This window comes from Agrilus planipennis, unplaced genomic scaffold, assembly GCF_000699045.2.
Source record: "Agrilus planipennis isolate EAB-ADULT unplaced genomic scaffold, Apla_2.0 scaffold28, whole genome shotgun sequence".
NCBI classification, from domain to species: Eukaryota; Metazoa; Arthropoda; class Insecta; order Coleoptera; family Buprestidae; genus Agrilus; species Agrilus planipennis.
In genome coordinates, this window is record NW_020438897.1 from 939,849 (window position 1) to 959,953 (window position 20,105).

The following is a 20,105-nucleotide window of genomic DNA, read 5'->3' on the forward strand; positions in this document are numbered from 1 at the left end:
GACCATTCTTGAGATATAAGCTATCTGATAAAAGGTTCACTAATGTCGGTTCGCAATGATACAATCAAATTGAAAACCTCGTTTTTTGAAAATTCTGTAATATAATAACGTAAAAATTGCCTTTTTGAAAACCGTCCTGCAGTAAGAGTTTACCAAAATAATTAATTCTTTGCGGTATCCATTACACTATTGAACTGGGCCGCTTGACGCAGCTCTGCACACTATTTCAGAAATTAACAGCTTTAATGAGAAGTTAGTAGACAAGTTTAATCTATGAAGGATCGCAGGACTAATTAACTTTCAAAAAATTGATGAGTAAACATATACAGAAAATAGGCTTCATTTCGTTTCAAGCCCAGGGTGTCTAGCGATCGGGAAATCGAGATTAACTGGGAATTTGTCAATCCTTTCAAATCGCGCGGTATCGAAGAAAAAAATATGGCAATTTTTATTTTTACATGATGTGACGGTTTAGTCTTAGATTCTTAATAAAAACAGCTTGCATGATCAATTTCTTTTCGCCTTTCTGTTTTATCCTTAATCCATAATCGCACAGCTAACAAATAAGTGGTACTTCTACTAATAAAGTATATACGAACAAAACAGGAAGAAGGGAAAGGGGCGAAAAAGGGGTTGATTTTGTTTCTTATAAACATGCTCTGCAAGCCGCCACTATTTTTTTCACATTTTATGAAATAAATATATGGCTAAATAAAGTTTGGATTTTAAAATATACAAATATATATATAATCTAGATATACCAACATATGTTTTTAATATTGCACATGTACCTATTGGCACACATACCTAATAGTACTTATAGTGTCTACCCTATTTTGATAAGCATTCAATATGTAAATCGATATGGTTGATGTCTGTTCTTGAACAGTGTTTTCTATCTAATTAATTTTTTGCTCGAAGCTAAACACGTAAACACCAAGCAGAGCCGTTGATGCATCGACTTGTTGACAAAGTTTGATTCAGATTAATTGTCCAGTGATCTATTGAGACACACACTTTGAGGTTTTTAAAGAACTAATCAGCTGAAAGAACAGTTATATACGAAGCAAAACAACATGTGACAATATAATGTAACAGTTTATACAAGAAATACTCAATACAAGTAATTAATCAATAGAAAATCACAGAAATCAAAAGATAATTGAGATAATGAAAGTGGTATAATTTAAGTGAAAAAATATTTCATGAATATTTATTAGTAGAGAAAGGATTAGTTTTATATATTATAGCAATTAACAGCCTTACTTAACGAAATTCAATGAAGAATATAACAAGAAAACATGAAAATAACGGAAATAAAAAGTTGAAAGCGTAGAAAAAGATCAACTGCAGAGGAAAATCAACTTTGTAAAGTTATAAAAAAATTGATTGTCAATGTCAATGCTTTTCAAAAGCCTTCCAACGACATTCTATTGGCTCTTTAACATTGTTCTTGAAATTCTCTGGCGACAAGGTATACCTCTTTTTGATATTTCCCAAATTCTCGCATCGTACTAACCCATTACATCTAATTTTCATCATTTCACTAACATTTATTTCTATTCTTCTCTATTCATTCTAACATCCTCCATAAATCGGTAACTGTAGTTGGAGGAAAATTTTCTTGATGGGATTTTTTAACTTGGTGACTGTTAAAAGCGTTTTTCTTTTGTACGCTAATAACACTTCAAGTTTGTCTCAAAATGGGGGAAGTTTAAATCATTGTGAAGTTGCCAGTTGGAGACATAGTATGGAGCATTCGTGATTGGTTGGTTCTTGCGGGGCTAAGATGTCTAGGTTTAGTTTGTGAGGCACTGTTTACAGTGTTAGGCTTTTGCTGTTAAAGATTTTAAAGCTCCAGGTTTTTTTTTTTTGACATTCCAGTTTCCGGCTAATATTGCTGGGTCTGTTGAGTTTGATAGTGTTCGAATATCTGCTTCTTTGGGATGTTTTGATGATGAATATACTGTGAATAGATTCATTTTCTTGTTTAGATAAATTGTTATGCCCGTTGTATCCAAAGGGGTTAGGGTAGGTGGGATGATGTAGTAATTTTATTATAAGGGTCTTACTTTCCCCAGCTATCTAACCAACACGATAAATTGTAACGGAAGGTGATTTATTGGCTGACAAAATTTTTGTCGGGGCGGTCACTGTTGCCAACCTACTACAGGAAAAAATCCCACCCGCAGGTCGAAAAAGTCCCATATTTTCTCTAAAAATCCCTCCACGCGCAGGTCGAAAAAGTCCCATATTTTCTCTAAAAATCCCTCCAACTTATTACTATTATTATTTTTTAATTCGTTAATTTAATCGTTTATTCGAAGAAAAAAATATACAATATTTCTGTAAACATGGACAACTTTTCGTGTCGATAGCATAATACCGATAATTTTATTGTATGTAGTGATCTCGTTTCCCAAAACAAAGCCGGGTCTTGGGGGTTTAGATGTTTAGATGTTCGGATTTCGGAACAATACACCAACTCAAACATTTATTTTTATTAGCTTTAACTTCTGTTTCTGATCTATTGACTGGTCACTCTCAAGATGATTGCTGAAGACCATACAATGATACGAAAACAATATGCAATTCAAAAGAGTTCAAGACAATTTATTGTAGGGACTTGAACAGGTATCTATAGGCTACACCAGTAGGCTTGAACGCACGTCGGCGTCGTATATCAATTACGTTTTCAATTAGAAAAGTGAGCGCCTTCATAATATGTAATCTAAATATCAGGTCAACAAAATCAAACAAAACCAACCAGAAAATGGCAAATTACAAAATATCCCGCGAAAATAAGGAAAAATCCCTTTATCCTTTGAGAACTTTAAAAATCCCTCGAAGTGGCAACACTAGGGGCGGTTGACCGAACAGAACTGCGAGGTCTGTTCAAAAAGTATCGAGGGTTTTGGAGGTATGTTAGGCTATCTTCGCGGCTTAAGAACACAGGAAGGTTGAAGTGCTTTTAAATAAGTAAAGTAATACAAAACTTTTGAGCAAATCTTGCTCCAGTTCAGTAACTACTTTCTTTAAAATGTACGTTTTTAAATGTTTTGTACTACTAATATTCAATTTCCACGAGTTTATCTTAAAAACCTGACTACTTAGAGATTCACATTACGAAGTTAATTCGAGGAAATGTCTAAAAAAAATACGAGTAGTCTTTGTGTCACTATACCGCAGCCGTCACAAGTATAAAATATACCCGCGAATTCCAAACCTTTTTTGTACCATTACTGTTAGTAAAAATGATCAATGGAAATGGAACGTTAATAAGTGGTGACCGCAGTACTTTTAAAAAAGCAAATAAGAAGTTTACCGCACACTGTGAATGGTTATTATAATATATACACCTGCCTTATTGCATACCGTGCGTAGAAAATCGAGCTACGTACCGATGTTTACACATTAATCGGCACAGAATAAATTAACACCTAACTGTGAAAATTGAGGCATTGAGCACAATGACGAAAGCTTGCCTTTAAAATAGGCACGTTTCAACAAAGTATAGCTTTTAATTTTTAATTGATTTCTTTCAATTGTTACATAAATGCACCATCAGTCTATAAATAATAGTAATGGCTAATGCAACTTCCGCACTAAACTATAGAAAAATTTTATGTGCTTCCTACTTCCGATATTAACCGCAACCAGCAGGAAACGTTTTATGAACAAAAAATTCCAGTTTGCATAGAAAGCAATAAATATGGAGTGAAAGGAATAATTATGTAAATTTGCAGTTCGTTTTATTTAAAAACCATAAAATATGCAATTAATTAATAAATCGCAGTTTTCGTGAGTTTAACAATTAATACATTTCGATTAAAAATACAGGATGGTTCAAAAATATAAATTGTAAATTTTTTGACAATTTACAACTTTGAAAAAACAAAAATTAAATGGCTATAAACAAGTAGCATTCATAAAGTATAATATAAACATTTCAGTTTTGCCGGGCAATGTTTGATACAACAAAACAAAGGGTTTCCGTTTTAATATTGTAATAAAACTCCACTTTAAAATCAAAATACAAGTATACAAGGTCTGTTCAAAAAGTTTCGCAAATTTTGAATTTCCATGAAAGGACGATGCTACGGTACGATTGAGAAGGCATCGAGGACGGAGCCGAACAAGATCATAAAAAATGATTTTTTAAAGTGCTTCGAGGATAGGAAAAAACGTTGGCACAAGTGTATATCTGAAAGGGATTACTTTGAAGGGAACAAAATAGATTATTTATGAATAAATAAATAATTTTTGAAAAAAAACACAAAATTGGCGATTCTTTTAATTTAATTCAAAAGTTTAATGGAATGTGTTTTTAGTCAACATTTTATTAAAACTATACAAGTCGTGTGTCGCGATTTTGAACTTATTAGTTGTTTATTGGCATATCTACATGTGAAAAAATAATTATGATTTTCCAGGTATACGGAAATCCAGAGCCCATAGCTCTGGATTCTGAAATAGCTGCTATCACGTAATTTCTTGATTTCTTTTCACCCATAAAATTAATTTAAATCGAAATGTGGACATTTCAGATCGAATTGTTGCAACTGTGTATTATACGGTTATTATTTAACTATACAAAGTCATAAATACATTACTGCGAATTTTTACGGTTCTTTTTTCAATGTTTTATGATTATATAACGTTGCTCTTAGCGGCGGTATAAAACGTTTAATACGTATTTCTAATTGTAGAAATTAAATGACTATAAAAACATTTACGCGTTCTAATACGTCGAAAGCTCGTTTACTATTTTTTTTTGTGCAATTGTAAATCTAATATCTATCATTATTGTACTTTTATCTGTAATATTTTGCGCAAATAATTCTAGACTTTTTAACCTACATGAAATATTTACGAAATTTAGAATGTCTGTAAGCAAACCTTTTCGTATCGATCTACTCTGATTCCCATTTTTAAACTTCCACGCCTTATTTCCAAACTGGGAATCAGTAGTGCAGTAGTTGTCTTAATTTTAATTTTTACACATATGAAGAAGGCCTTCAAAACATTAAAATTAATAGTCTCTATATCTGGCAATGAAATAGTAATCTAAAATTATTGGTCTGTATATTATTAGTGGTACTTTTTGTATGTTCAATTTTTATGTGTTGTATTAATTGTTGTCCGTATTTTGTTTCAGGTTTGTTTTTTGTCAGTCAATATGAGCGAAAGGCGCGGAACTAAGGGGTTGGAGTTATGGTGCAGACGCATGACAGAAGGTTATCCTGGCGTCAAAGTTGAAAACATGACAACGTCGTGGAGAGATGGCCTTGCATTCTGTGCGATCATCCACCACTTCAGACCAGACTTAATGTAAGCAAAAGAACGTAAATATTTATTACTTATTAGGGATAATGAGCATCTAGTGGTTTAAAAATGTTTGTTGTCTATGGTGCATAGCTCAGTCAGGGAAATAATTCCTTCTATAACTTAACCTAAATCTTTGATTAGCTGATTCCTTAAGCGATACTAAAAACCTCTGATAATCACTCCTTTTACAGTACTGGGGTAATTGATGATATTAAATTTAGAAATTGTATAAATTCTTTTATTCCAATATTATTAACAATGTTTATACAAAGTAAAGTGGTTATGTACTTCTGGTATATTAAATAAAACTCAGATAGGCTTTTAACGGTTTAATAATGAGGAAAAACATCTACCAAAAATAACACCCAACCGAACTAAAAGACCGAATATCCCTCTTTTCTTCTAAAAAGCTTTTGCAGGCACATCAACCTTGGTCCATATCGTACAACCATAAAAGTTTACCGTTAGGGTTGAACCTCAACTTTCGCTGGTTTTTGCCGATGCGAAGCAAAGCGGTTGCTTTTTGTAGAGTTTTATATTATACCGCTACAAAAGCATTTCTATATTTTCAATATCTTGAATTTTCATTATTATACTTAAATGTGGCATATCACTATAAAATTGACCTTTACCATATACATATACAAGATGGTGCGTTTAAATATTTCTACCTGGAAAATTTTCCAACCCCACTTTTTTTTGGAAATCCCTTGAAAAGTTTGATTTTGCCTTCAAGAGGGACATCTCTTAATTGTAATTTTATGGATGTAAGGTCATTCTTCTAAAGGAGGTGGTAACCTCTTTAAGAATCTTAAATGGTACAGTGGGTTAAGCGACACATTATTTTAAAAGTATTTCAGTTATTCTCTTTAGAACCATGCTGAATTTCTTCTGTTTTGGACTATAATTAATGTCATAACCGAGTTAGAAATGTTGGTAAAATAAATTAAGAAAAAGGACATAATAATCAATGATAAACTTATCGGATACTTGAACTACAAAAAGATTAGACAGTAATCGAAGTCCTGAAAAATTGATTGAATGTCACCAGATAGGTAATTTAGGTAACGAATTTAAATGCCTTTAAAATGATTTGCCTCTTGACCCCTCTTGTCATTTAAGATTCTTAAAGAGATTAGAAGAATGATCTTACATCCATGAATGTGCAATCAAGCAATGTCCTCTTTGAATGCAAAATCGACTTGTTTCAGGGATTTCCAAAAAAAAAAAATACGGTCTTCCAAGTTTAAAGTTTTGAATGGGCCACCCATTATGCGTATATTAGGGATGATGCCACAAGGTTGACAAAGGAAGAGGGGCAAATCGTCGAAGGAGGCTCGGGCGTTAAATAGGATTTATTTCAAAAATACCTTAAACTTGTTGTTCAGCCTCTCATTCTTAAATTTTTTGACAAGTCATTGTCGTTGATTCTTGAGATCATTTTTTATTCTTTTTATTTGTAAGTCATCTACTGTGTGGCGCTTCATTGTACAAAATCAGTCTTTGCCCATGTGATGTTCGCTTCCTCTCAGAAGGTATAAGTTGAAGATGACTTGCTTCTTACACGACCTTTCGGTACGCCACAGACCCACTGGCTTAAATATCGTTACAGAATTTGAAAGTAATTGTGCCCTGCAAGTCTGATCTGGTTGTGAACCGCATACTTCAGAAGGAAGAGAATATGTACGTTGGAGATAGTTTAGCGATTGAAAAAGTTTTAGCACGATTTGTTGATGGATTTTTTATTGTAATGCCCCGTAACGAGTGCTTACTTACTTACAAATTGCTTAATAATTATCATTTAAGTCCTTCCGGCCACAAGAATGCGTGCTGATCAGCAATGAAAAATAGCTGTTATCTAATATAAATTTCAAGTTCAGATCTCATTTAAATAACAAATATTAGTAAAAGTGTATTTACTCTAAGCTGTGCGGAAACCTCTGTATTACGTACTTTTCGTAATTTTGGTTTAGGAAATCGAGGACATGCTTTTTATGGTAATTTTCTGCAATGTGTCCAAAAATGTCCTTTGTAGCAATTAAAAAGGGATATTTCAGGATTCTTTGATGATGTCTGTTTGGCTTTGTTTATCAATCACTCTAAAAATGCTTCCTAATAATTAATTTTATTGCTGCGTGAAATTTCAAATTTCTCCGTAAAATAGCTTTTAAAATACTGAGAAGCGGCTGTTACAAGCAGGTGGACAGATAAGCCATATTATTGAGATATGGAACCTTAAAAATGGGTATGTAGATATGTACCTATATATCTTGTGGCTCAAATGATTAAAATAATCACATATTAGAAACAGAAAAAAATGAGTAATTTGTAGTGAAAGAATTAATTTTGAAGATCTCGAGAAATCAGTTGATCTGCTGGCATGACATCATGTTAACCGTTCACATACATTCGTTTCATCTCGGGATCTCAGGAAATCAGATGATTTCACGATCAGTCGATATTATGCTCTAATTTTATGGACCGTATTGATCCCAAGAATCAGATGATCTACTGCGAGATTGATAGATATCATGCTACCAAATCACATGCTTGTTTCCGCTGATATTATGCTCTAATTTTGTAAAATGTTATGATTTTGTTTTGAGGAAATCAGATAACGAACTGCAAGCTTGATACATATTATGTTTAGGTGAGGGAATTTAGTATGTGATCTACTAGCGTGATACAGGTGCATTAATGGCATTATGATAGTTTTTTTGATGATTTTGGTTTCTATTCATACATGTTGAAAATTAACTGAAATAAAGAACAAAAAAAAAGGGTAAAGGTCTAGATCATGGCCCCCACCCCCAAAAGGATCGAAAGAGGAGGGCTCCCCTACCACTGTACCATAAAAAGTTCGTGGCGGTCTCACCCCCATAAAAAGTTATGGGGGTTAGATGATGGCCCTCCACCCCCAAAGGGTGTGGGGGTAGGGGGATCGAAAGAAGGTGGTCACCTGAGTAAAACCCCATAAAAAATTTTCGGCTATCTCACCCCCATAAAAACTTATGGGGTTGAAAGTGGATTATTTTGACAATTTTCATAGACTATAATTCCAATAAAATTCAATAAAATAATTATTTTCAAGCGGGTGGAGGTGGGGGATCGAAAGAGGGTGGTCACCTGAGTAAAACCCCATAAAAAGTTTGCGGCGGTTGATTACTTTGACAATTTCCATACACTATAATTCAAATAAAATTCAATAAAAAAATTATTTTCAAGCGGGTGGAAGTGGGGGATCGAAAGAGGGTGGTCACTTGAACAAAACCCGATAACCTAACCTAACCTAACTTAATGATAAAGATACTTAAATAATGTTTTATATAACTTTCTCAATATTTTTATGTATTTTTCATTAGTTTTACCTTTGAATATTGTTTAAGAATGACTATATAAATATTTACATGCCTAGAAATGTATAAAAATTGGCATATTTATTAACTTTGAACCCCCATAACTTTTTATGGGGGTGAGACCGCCACGAACTTTTTATAGTACAGTGGTTGGGGAGACCTCCTCTTTTGATTCCCCCCCTTTTGGGGGTGGGGGCCATCATCTAGACCTTTACCAAAAAAAGATATCTATATGCTGCTCTTTCTCGTTTTTCTTCCAAAGCTGCATTATACTGCAGTAGTACTTAAATAAAATATAAATAGAAAAAAAATCTTTGTACAAAGCCACACTTACGTGCTATTCAGGATTATTTCAAATGACTCCACAACTGTCTATCAAATGAAAATCTAGTTTTTCGTTTTCGGCGATTTGCTTATACCAAAAGTAAATGTCGTTTACTAAACGTATCTATTGTAAAATGTTTTTTATCTTGTACATAATAGGTTTGTGCTTGATATTTATCATTAGCAAACCATTTGCATACAATTGAATTTAAAAATATTTTGAATTAGATTGCCAAATCGTGTGTACAACAAATTTGTTTTGTGTAGTTTCCGCATCCAACGTTAATCGATGCAGCAGTCGTCCTTGGCGTCCTTCGCTTTCCGTTATCTTGATTGATGTATATTTTTTACCATTTAGTACCGACCTCTATTAGTTCCTCGTATTTGTGTGTGTTTGCACCTGACCCACTGAATAAGTTGAATACATGCTGTTAACCGCGTAAAATTAATATTGTCTGTGAATAAATACCTTTTTTAATGAGGAAAGTCACCAGCAACATAACGTGACAAGTCAATCAGTGAAATCAAACAAACTTAATCGACTGTCAGCATGAACATTTAAATTAAAAATGATTTCCTTAATACATGTGTTGCTAATTATTTTAATTTTTTATAATGTCAAGAGATTCGGGTTTTGTTTCTAGGCTTGATAGGCGTATTAAATATTCAAGAAGGAAAATTAACATTTTATAGCTGCAAGGGACTTATAGCTACAATTATTATAAATGCAATGTGAAAGTCTTTTAATACCATAACATTCAATGTTTTCGTATTTAAAATCACATACAACAATCAACATCATTAAAGACAGTACCTACAACTGTAGGGATAGATATAGAGGGGTAAAAGATTAGTATGCTTATATTTGCAGATGATATAGCAGTATTAGCATCTAGCAAGGAGGAGATAGAGATAGCTTTAAATAAAATGGAAGGGAATATAAGGATAGGAGACGAAAGATTAAAAGAAGTAGCTGATTTTAAGTATCTAGGAAGTCAGATAAGTCAGGACGGAAGGAGTAGTAGGGATATAAAGCAGAGGATAGCGCAGGGTCGAGTCGCCGTCAATAAAAAGAAGTCACTTCTATGGTCGCGAACGGTTAATTTAAAAATTCGGAAAAGATTGTTAAAGGTGTATGTTTGGAGCGCGGCGCTGTACGGGTGCGAAACATGGACAGTGGACGCTGCGGAAAAGAAAAGGTTAGAAGCGTTCGACATGTAGTGTCACAGACGAATGATGAGAGGATAGAGAAGGTTAGAATTGAAGAGATATTAGAAAGAATAGGGGAACATACTTTTGTTTCTGCTTCTAGCATGTGTGTAGCTAGATTCGTCCTAGTCCTAGTCATGTATCTCCTTTTTCTTACTGACTCTCAGCGTTCTCTGTTGTCCTTTTTCAGTTTGTAACTATTTCTCATATTTACAGGGTATATTCATATCCTCCGTCTATAGTATAACGTCTTAAATGCTTTGTTTCTTTTATTCCGCGCTAATCCTGCTTTTATCTCCCTTGCATACCAATGTTTGTAATTTGTTTTTATTAATTTTAATGTGTACGTAAAGGTACGTCTATTCGTAGATAGGTACTCTAATCGATGAATGTTTAGTAAAATTTCATTTTATTAGATTAAATAATCTTATTAGGTAGTGTTTGTCTGTCCTTAGAAAATTATACTTCATTTAGTTTACCCTTCATTGTGGTATGCTATATTTCTATATATTTTATTGTATTAGTACTTATGAAGGGGATTTACTTATTATTGTTTAAATTTTGTTGACAATTACAATTGTTTTTATTGGTACAAATATGCATCACACTAATGGATTCTAAATTAAAAATCGTAAGCAATTATCACCAATGACCATTGAGCAATGATATATAATTATGATGATTGTTTGTAAACATGTAGGCTAAAAATTAGCGATGTCATTGAACTTAATTGATGGTTGATATCCTTAAATTGATTGCCTTAAATTGATGAAAATTAGGGCAAGAAAACGGGAATAAATTGAGCGTAAATTTATTGCAGTTATTTCTAATTTTAAATGGTTTCGTAGGCGATTAAAAGTAGTAGTTATTGGAAGGCCTTGATTGAATAAACATTTAAATTATCATTAATTACAGTAGTAAATTAACTATTCTCCCAAGTTTGAAGGTAAAGATACACGAATTTCTTTGAATGTGCAGTTTTTTTAGAGGGAAGAGTGAAAAACACCATAATGTAGTGTAATTATTTACTGACGTCAGCATATCGTCTCTAAGTAGTAACAATAGTTAATAGCAAAAAATCCGTTTTAATATTGAGGCAATATAGCGATCACAACCCCTCCTACTTTCTGTTTTACTTAGCTTTTATACGTATCTACATATGAATATATGGGGGATGGCCATGATTAAAATATAATGCACCACTGACAACAGCACTAATCTGTCCAAATTTCACCGGGTTTAACCAGTTACTAGAATACATTTGTTAAGGCAATTATGAGCTATCAATGCTACAAGAAGCCATTTAATATATCGCAAACAATTGTGCCGTCACTTTCACTTGTTTTATAGTAAATGACGCATCTAATCAGTTGTATGAATTGTTTATGTCGTAGGAACTGATATCATTATGAAATTTACTGCCAACAAGTGGCACAAAGAACTAAAAAGCTAATAAGTTTTAATTTCGCCGACTATTTCTTTTATTATCCTCTAATTTTCCATCTTTAGAGATAGAATATTTACTTCATATTTAATGGAACCTCCTTAAGAGACATGACCTATCAGGCAAAAAAAGGAATCGAAGAAATCGAAAAAGTTGATTTTATAATTTCCTCTTTCTTGAAGCTTGTTGAAAAGTGAACCGTTAGGTCGCATTAAAATATCGTAAACAAATAAGTGATATAAAACTGTATAAAAACACAAAACAAATATTATCTATTATCATAATCCTCAGGAAGTACGCTTCTGATTTTGTGGCGAATTTCCTGTGGAATAGGCATATCACTACAAGTTAATAAGTTTGTATTTATGTATCGAAACGTCAACATAGTAAAATTTAGATAAAAGCTTTACCGTTGTCAATATACATATCTACATACCTTATATACCGAATCTCTGAACGAGAGACTCGAATCTCTCAATAAGTGGTGTCTCGATAGACATGGTTAAAATTTTCTAAGTTAAACATATTTCAGAGATCTCAGTCTTTCTACAAGAGACTCGAGTCTCTCAATTTTTCACTTTTATTCATTCAGTCTCTCTGTGATAGACTCGAATCTCTGAATTAACAATTTTATCGTTCGAGTCTCTCATACAGAGACTGTGAGAGATCCATAAAAACACCTAGGCAATAACTGAGAGACTGTGAAAGACTGTGAGAGACGCTGAAAGACTCTGAGAGACTGGAGAGAGACTGAAATTTTTTGTCTAGGGTAATTATTGTTGTATATTCTGCTTGTAAATTCTTTAAAAATACAAAAGCAGTAACCTCGTGTTAGTGATAATATAACAATTCAGCGTTAAGGTAAGACTTTCGTGACACGTTTTCCACGAAAAGCAATTAGGAAAGTGGCCAACTCAACGCAATCTTTCCTTCTAATATGTTATTCATTAAATTAAAAGCGACACACGTGAAATAACTGCACATATGTTATGTATACGCAGAAATAAAATAAAAAATTCCGCTGCTGCATTCATTTCAGCGTGTAATGTTGGCTATTACTAATGTTGTTGCTACGTCCTTTTTTCTCATTCCGATTACAGCTAAGAAATTGGGCTATTTCAGTTTCGCACAGTTTAACGACCCGTGAGACAATGGTTTCTTACTAAATAAACAACAGGAAGAACTCGCGTGCATTTGAGCGCTGTTCGTGAGAACAAAGGAACCAACATGCTGGATTTTTTTTTCATTTTGAAAATGGTAACTTTTTGGCGGATGTCGCCACTTATTCACGAGCAATAAATATCGTCACCTTTGGTTGCAAATTAATGGATATTTAATAGCATAAATTAGTGCGGGATTGCGTGTGAATTAGTTTACCTAATATGTACCTGAAAAGTTCCCACAATATCGTTTGACGGATGGTGCATGCAAACTTACCGCTACCTAATAATTTTCATCCTCTTAAGGGACATCATCAGTGGTTTAAGGAAATCGTTTTTGAACTAGACAACTTCTTTTACAAAATATGTCAACATAAAAACAACAAGGGAAGAAAGTGCATTAGCCTATAATTACTGGTAAAAATGAAGTAAACAGAGTACCTCAATATATCTTCTAATGCAGCGGTTCCCAGGTGGAAGGTGTACACCATTTAACGAAAGATTATAGGGATTTCGCGAGATACGGTGTTTTTTGTCCTAATAAAAATATAGGAAATTCTGCGAGTAGCAACCGTTCTGTATTTAACCATAAAAACTGCATATTTTTCATGACCAAACCAGTATTGAAAGGCTGAACTTTAATAACAGTTCATTTTATGGTCACTATTTTTTTGAAAGAAAGAACCTTTAAAAGAGTATTTTCCCGAAAAGTCACATGACAACCATCGAATAAAGAATCGATTTGCAAATCAGACTAAACTATCGATGTTAACTGTGTGGAAGAACTAGTAGTTGTTCGATATTAAGAAAAATAAACGTTTACGCTGGTGCCTACCGCTTTTTTTGTGGTAACCGGTGCACTAATCTGTCAGTCAGTTATGAGATGATGGATCACATTTTTTGTTAAGTCTAATGGGTTACTGTAATACTTTTATGTAATTAATTATATCCTAGCTTGCTTGGGCTACATCAACGCGACAGCGGCCGCAGACTCGTCCTTGATGCAATCGAAGTCACGAAGCGAAAAATCGACATAAAAGTAAACGAAACAATTGGCCATTGTTGCCCACGACCTCTGTGGCAAGAGGAACTTTTTTCAAGTGTATGACCTTAAGCAAAACATTCTATAAGATCATAGATCCATACTGTTCTGTAGTAATTCAGTAGTTCGCTTTTAATACAAAATTGTCAATTAGATTAACTAACTGATGCTTCTTATGATTATGCAGTGGCTTAAACTGTAAATTAAAACTACAATGAATTTCCTAGCAATGAAAAATGGCAATAACAAGTAGTGCTTCAGAAATTCAGAACTGAATAGTTGGAAATATAATATCGAACCGAACCTTAAACTTCTTGGAAAGGTAATACCACCATTCGGAGAACTGGGTACTTGTGCAGCAAAAAGTTGGAAGCCGGACCGGATGTAAACAACGCCGGAAATTTTGATGAGTGTCTACAAAATCACTCGAAGCTTTAATGGTATAATTAGTTTTTTCCATTTCGGATTAACGTTACTGTCATGTACTAGTTGGAAAAACCGTTCATTATTGTTTAACGCTAAAATAGAGACAGAAGAATAGAAGCAGAGAATTGTTTTCGGACAATGCTCCTATGAGAGACAAACATCGAGAAACTTGTTGGATTCGGTAAAATTGCGTTGTAATTTTAATTGGAACTCAGAAAGAAGGTGACATTCCATCCTCGATGTTATTGGATAGCTCAAGAATATTCAATATGAAACAAAAAGTGTAGTTCATCTCAAGTATATCTACTCATTAAATAGAAACCGCAGTAATCCTTGATCAAGGATGGGGAATGGATCGCAATTTCAAACATGCTGATTCTCAGACACCATTAAATCTTCACACCAAACAAATCTTCATCCAACAAGCAGCTATCAACCTACGAACAGCTGGTTACTAATTCTAAAATAGTTGGTACTTACTAATATTAAATTGTTCACGTAGACAAAAGTTAAATCATTTCAGCAAGATAGCAAGAGATCAGGATCACAAAATATATATATCAAAATGTTAAATTAATTATCATGTGAAAGAAAAACATTGATATTAACAGTCAAAGTTAGTCAGTAGATAGTTTGTCAAAACTGTCAGTGTCTCAGTCAGTCCCTTTGGATTTCATCAGCACACCGTAAACAATTTCGATACTTGTTGCCTTCAAACGGCGTTTATTGAATAACTACAGACGGCGTGGTGAATGCCATCTATAGAAATATTCTACTAATTATGAGATAATGTTCCGCATGATAAAATTTCGATCTCTTTGAATCTCATTATCACACCATGGTTTATTTTGACAAGTCGCTATCCTGAATCGTGAAAGGATGTGGTCAAATATTATCGAACCATAATTAGTAGCAAATTTCTATAGATGGCGTTCACCACGTTCTCTGTTGTGGTTATTCAATCGACGTTAATAGAAAATCCTTTTGTAGAATTAACTCGTACATTGTTTGACTTCAAACCAAATATGTATAGGTATGTATTGAAATGTCGAACGCTCGTCCTGACTATAATGTTTCTTAAACATCTGTAAATTATTGTAAGTATAAAATGATGCGAGCTGGTATTCGCCTGATCGAGGCAGATAGCCGTTGTTTGCCGCGCTTATAGCAAAAGTCGAAACGCTATGTAAACAGGAGGAGGACAGCCTTGCTTTCACAACCGCAAGTTATGCAGATATGTTAGGTAATAAAGTCTCTTTAACACGGAAAAGGTTGTAAGTACATTCTCGTTGCACACTCGACTGGACATTAAATCAATAATTGCCCCAAAATGGTAATCGTGAATATTCAGAACGTACTTGTGGAGGACGTGGATGAATAATGTGCCGTTCTGTTGTTGTTCCGTTACACATACAGCATATATACGTAAGACGGCGGCAGATTGTCACACAAGTTCTTGTAAAGAGAATATTAAAAAAAAGTATTTAACTAATAGTACATGTTAAACTCGTTGTACGAACATTAGTTTTTAATGAAATAAATTACGTACGCCGTACACCATTTAACGAAAGGACCAGTTAAAGCCGCATGTGCTCGTACCAAATTACCTGATGGTACATGCTGTTCCTTTGCTTTTATTAGCTAATCAGACTCTAATTAGAGTTTGGACCACAAACGGAAATCGCATTTAAAGTTATATATGTTACAAATCCACACATGAAAACAGTGTGCAAAATAATTTTACCTGCGTGTGATATCGTTGAAAAGAGTATTGAATTAATTCTATGGGGTGCCGTCAAAAACATAGACTTATTTCGTTACCATCACTGATGGTCTCAACCCAAGTGTTGTTAAAAATTGAAAATTATATGGTGAAAAGGGATAGGACGATAGGAATAATCTTGTAGAACATGCAGAACCCTATATGTTTGTAAGTTGCAGCCAAAATGTAAAGGCGTAGAATCGAATAGAAATTAGTAAACGGTTCTATTGTATAGGGGACTGTCTTTGCTTAGTTTTCTTTCGTTTCTGAGGGGTGAGGGGGAGAGAACTTCCATTTGTCACTATCTTGAGATGAAAGGAAATGACCACAACACCAGCTTCGTTACGGTAACAAAAGATAAAATGAACGAAGTGAGTGTTGTGGTAGCCATCTCGTGCTTTTTGCTTCCACAGACTCCAGATGTTATAGTGGTGGAAGTTCCCTCCTTCCTCTTTCTTTACAACAAAAAGGAGAGAAACCAAGCAGGCGACTATCGTCTTTACTTTATATCCCTAGTACTCCTTCCGTCCTTACTTATATGGCTTCCTACATACCTAAAATCGGCCACTTCTTCTAATTTTTCGTCTCCTATCTTTATATTCGCTCATTCAATACTTTTTCTTCCCTTGCATACCAGTATTTTAGTTTTACTTTTATTTATTTTCATACAGTACTGATCTGTCAGTACCGCTTCCATTTTATTTAAAGCTATCTCTAAGTCCTCCTTGCTAGATGCTAATACTGCTATATCATCTGCAAATCTAAGCATACTAATCTTTTGCCCTTGTACATCTATCCCTACAGTTGTACTGTCTTTAATGATGTTGATCGCGTCTTCGATGTATAGATTAAAAAGTAGCGGTGACAGTGTGCATCCCTGTCGGACTCCCTTCCTAATATTTACTTCTCTACGTTGCAGCCCCATCTCTATAACTGCCTGTTGCTCTATACAAACTAAATATCACTCTTCTATCTTTGTAACTCATCCCTACATTTTTAAGTATATTTAACATCTTGCCCCATTTAACATTGTCAAAATATTTTTCTAAATCTACAAATCCTATGTACGCACTCTTCCTTTTGACGTGACAACGTCTTATAATTCGATGGAGCCGGCTGCACGTACGAAAAAACATGACTCATGCGGCGTTACCTCGCTCTGAGGCGTTCCATTTAAGGCTTGGAAGTGCAAGCGAGAGCGCGGAACGAGCGACAAAGAGGCACAATCGGCCTCCGCGTTCGGCAGCGTTCGACATCTGTCTCTCTCCTACTTGACTGAGAGATGCGTCCGCGTGGACAGCTGCTATACAATAATACATTTCCATTTACCTCCTTCTCTATATACATACAAAATATCTATCAAACAAATAAAATTAAAATTTTCTTTTGAAAAATGAAACCATTGCATCAGTATTTTCTTATGACGTTGTCACGTTCAACTATCGTCAGTAAACCGACTTTACAGACAACCGATTTTTTTCTATCGTTTTCTCTGTTGTTACCCGTAAAGCTAGAATGGCCTCCCGCGTTCCTCTATTTCTTCTCCTTACAATTCTAGTCAAGATTTTTGAGACATGAGAAATTAAGCTAATTGTTCTAAATGTCTCGCACCTATCCGCGCCTCTCTCTACAAGTCACAATCAGTGTAAATTTCCATTGTTTCAAAAAGTATGATGACTAATTCAGCCGAATAGAAGTCGGGGAAGTCCCGTTATCAAGCCTCCTTTTCCCCTGCAAGGAAACTATGATGCAGGACTCATTCGAGGGTAGATAAGTAGATATGCCGTGTGCGATTGATGGTTGGCAGAACGCTTACGTTCAATATTCACGCACAGCGCTTTGTTTAGATATTACTGTATGGGAAATATGTTAATGTCAATTTGTCTACGAATGCATTATTGTATTTACTGCGACAAGGGCATTAACTGCGTCTGTATGCATAGGAGTATATTGCGGCCAATGCGATCTAAACATAAACCCGATCATAATAAAGCTTCTTCATGCTCTTTATTCATTTTCTTTTTTCGCATTCTTTTGATGTCTTATAGGCAATAAAATTTATTGCGATGTGGCTACGAAATAAGTGCTTTGACTGTATAAATAATAGGGTGTTACTGTAATAAAATATCGCCTTCTGGTTTATGACCGTTAGTAAAACTGTATACTTGTTTCGTTTGTGAACAAATTATTGTTTTCTATTTTCTATGTAGATACATCTGCAAAAATATGATTCATAACCTGATCGTGAATGTTAAAAACATACCATAAATGGTTTGGATATGTATTTGTGTTGTCATGAAATGCAAGGTTTAACAGCATTTTAGCCAAGTTGAAATTGATCGGCGTCCTTCATATTATGAACCGGATATCGTGGTTTTACTAATTATAGTCACTAGTTGAACCCGACTACATTTGGGACGGAGGAGTACCTACGTATACCCATCTAAAATGTCTTCGTAGCACATATGCTAGTGTTAATATTACTTACCCACTAGATTAGAAGATTATTTTATAGTGATTCGCTGATTAAATGCTCAACCAAATGTTTAATTTTTTAAAGTTTCGAGTGGTGCATCAAAAAAAACTTGAAATCTTCAGGGAAATTACTTCATATATTCTAGATTTAGTAGGTTTAAAATATTTTATGCTTGACATGGAAAGTTCAATATAAATAATACCGCACGGATAGGAATTCATGATAACAAAAATATTTTTGAGATAATTTCTTAATTAAATAGGTACATCATCATCATCATCATAATCATAACTCCTAAGAGTGGTTGTACACGCACTTTCATTCTTTCTCAGCTAATCTTCGTACTATTTCCCTAAAACTAGAAGTTTTTACATCCTTAACTACTTCTATCCCTTTTAACTCATGTTTCTGTTTCCAAAATGTCTGTAACTAGCCCTTCAGCCATAGAAGGTGTCCTGCCAACCTATCTCACCTCTTCATTCCTTATTAATACTTCGTCGTTTCTAACCTTCTTTTTCCTCGGTATCCTCGTTATTCGTTTATGACACCACATTTCGAATGCTTCTAGCCTTTTCTTTTCCGCCACGCTCACCTTCAGCATTTCGCATCCGTACAGAGCTATTCTCTCAGGAGATCCAAAAGGGGGACTATTTTACGTGCAGAGTATTTTACCCCAGAAGATGCCATACCGATCTCTGCCACCCTAAGTATTGAAATAGGTATAATGCAAATAAAAAATAGAAGAATACTTCCACAATTGTAAATAGTGAATAAAGCCTCAACAGGAATTGAAATTAAATAGTACCTTTCTTTACTATTTTCATATTTGCATTAAAATCTACACAGCAGGCATTTCGAATACTTTTTCATTATACGAAGTTCTATTATTTCATATTTATTCATTCGTGTCTCCTATTCCGGTGACCCAGTGGCGTAATCACGTAACAATTTATTATTTAAATTACATCCGTTTTAGTATAAATGTGACGTACACTATTGGTGCGCGACAAAATCATTTCTATTTTATATGAATACTAAACGAGAAAATTTCGTTACAGAGACTTCTCCAAACTTAACAAAGACGACATTTACTACAACAATGAACTTGCGTTCAGAACAGCAGAACGTCATTTGGGTATCCCAGCCCTTCTAGAACCGGAGGACATGGTAGAATGCTCCGTCCCCGACCGCCTTTCCATTCTCACATATCTCTCTCAATTCTATCAAGCATTTGTAGCATCTCAAGGTAAGATTATTGTCAATTTTGTAGTCTTTTAGTTGTCATAATCTGCGTTTACGTTATATAAAATTAATCGAGCGTGTTTACTTACAATTAATGAAATCATTGTAGTATTTCTTCCCACGAATTCTTACAAACAGCTAATCTATTTACACGAAATCGAATTTCCGAACGGCTCAATTTGTTCCGAAACGTTAGTGCGTATTGTTGGAAATTTGAGAAAGTCGAAGTTGACAATAAATTATTTGACTCAAAGAGAGCGACTTTACCATCATGTTCCACACACCTTCGTTCCTGCGGAAACGTGGAAAAAATTGGGCGTCCTGCAAATATTAACT

General features: G+C 34.3%; 1 protein-coding gene across 1 annotated transcript in view; it reads left to right on the forward strand.

Moving 5' to 3' along the window:
* The window catches only part of LOC108744557 (MICAL-like protein 2), a 37,534-nt gene extending 17,714 nt beyond the window's left edge, over window positions 1–19,820 (forward strand). Inside the window, exons 2-3 of the mRNA XM_018480391.1 lie at window positions 5,159–5,331; window positions 19,586–19,820. Of these exons, the coding sequence (XP_018335893.1) occupies window positions 5,180–5,331; window positions 19,586–19,805 (372 nt within the window). The 5' untranslated portion in view covers window positions 5,159–5,179 and the 3' untranslated portion in view covers window positions 19,806–19,820. The remainder of the gene's footprint in view (window positions 1–5,158; window positions 5,332–19,585) is intronic.
* The last annotated feature ends 285 nt before the right edge of the window (window positions 19,821–20,105 follow it).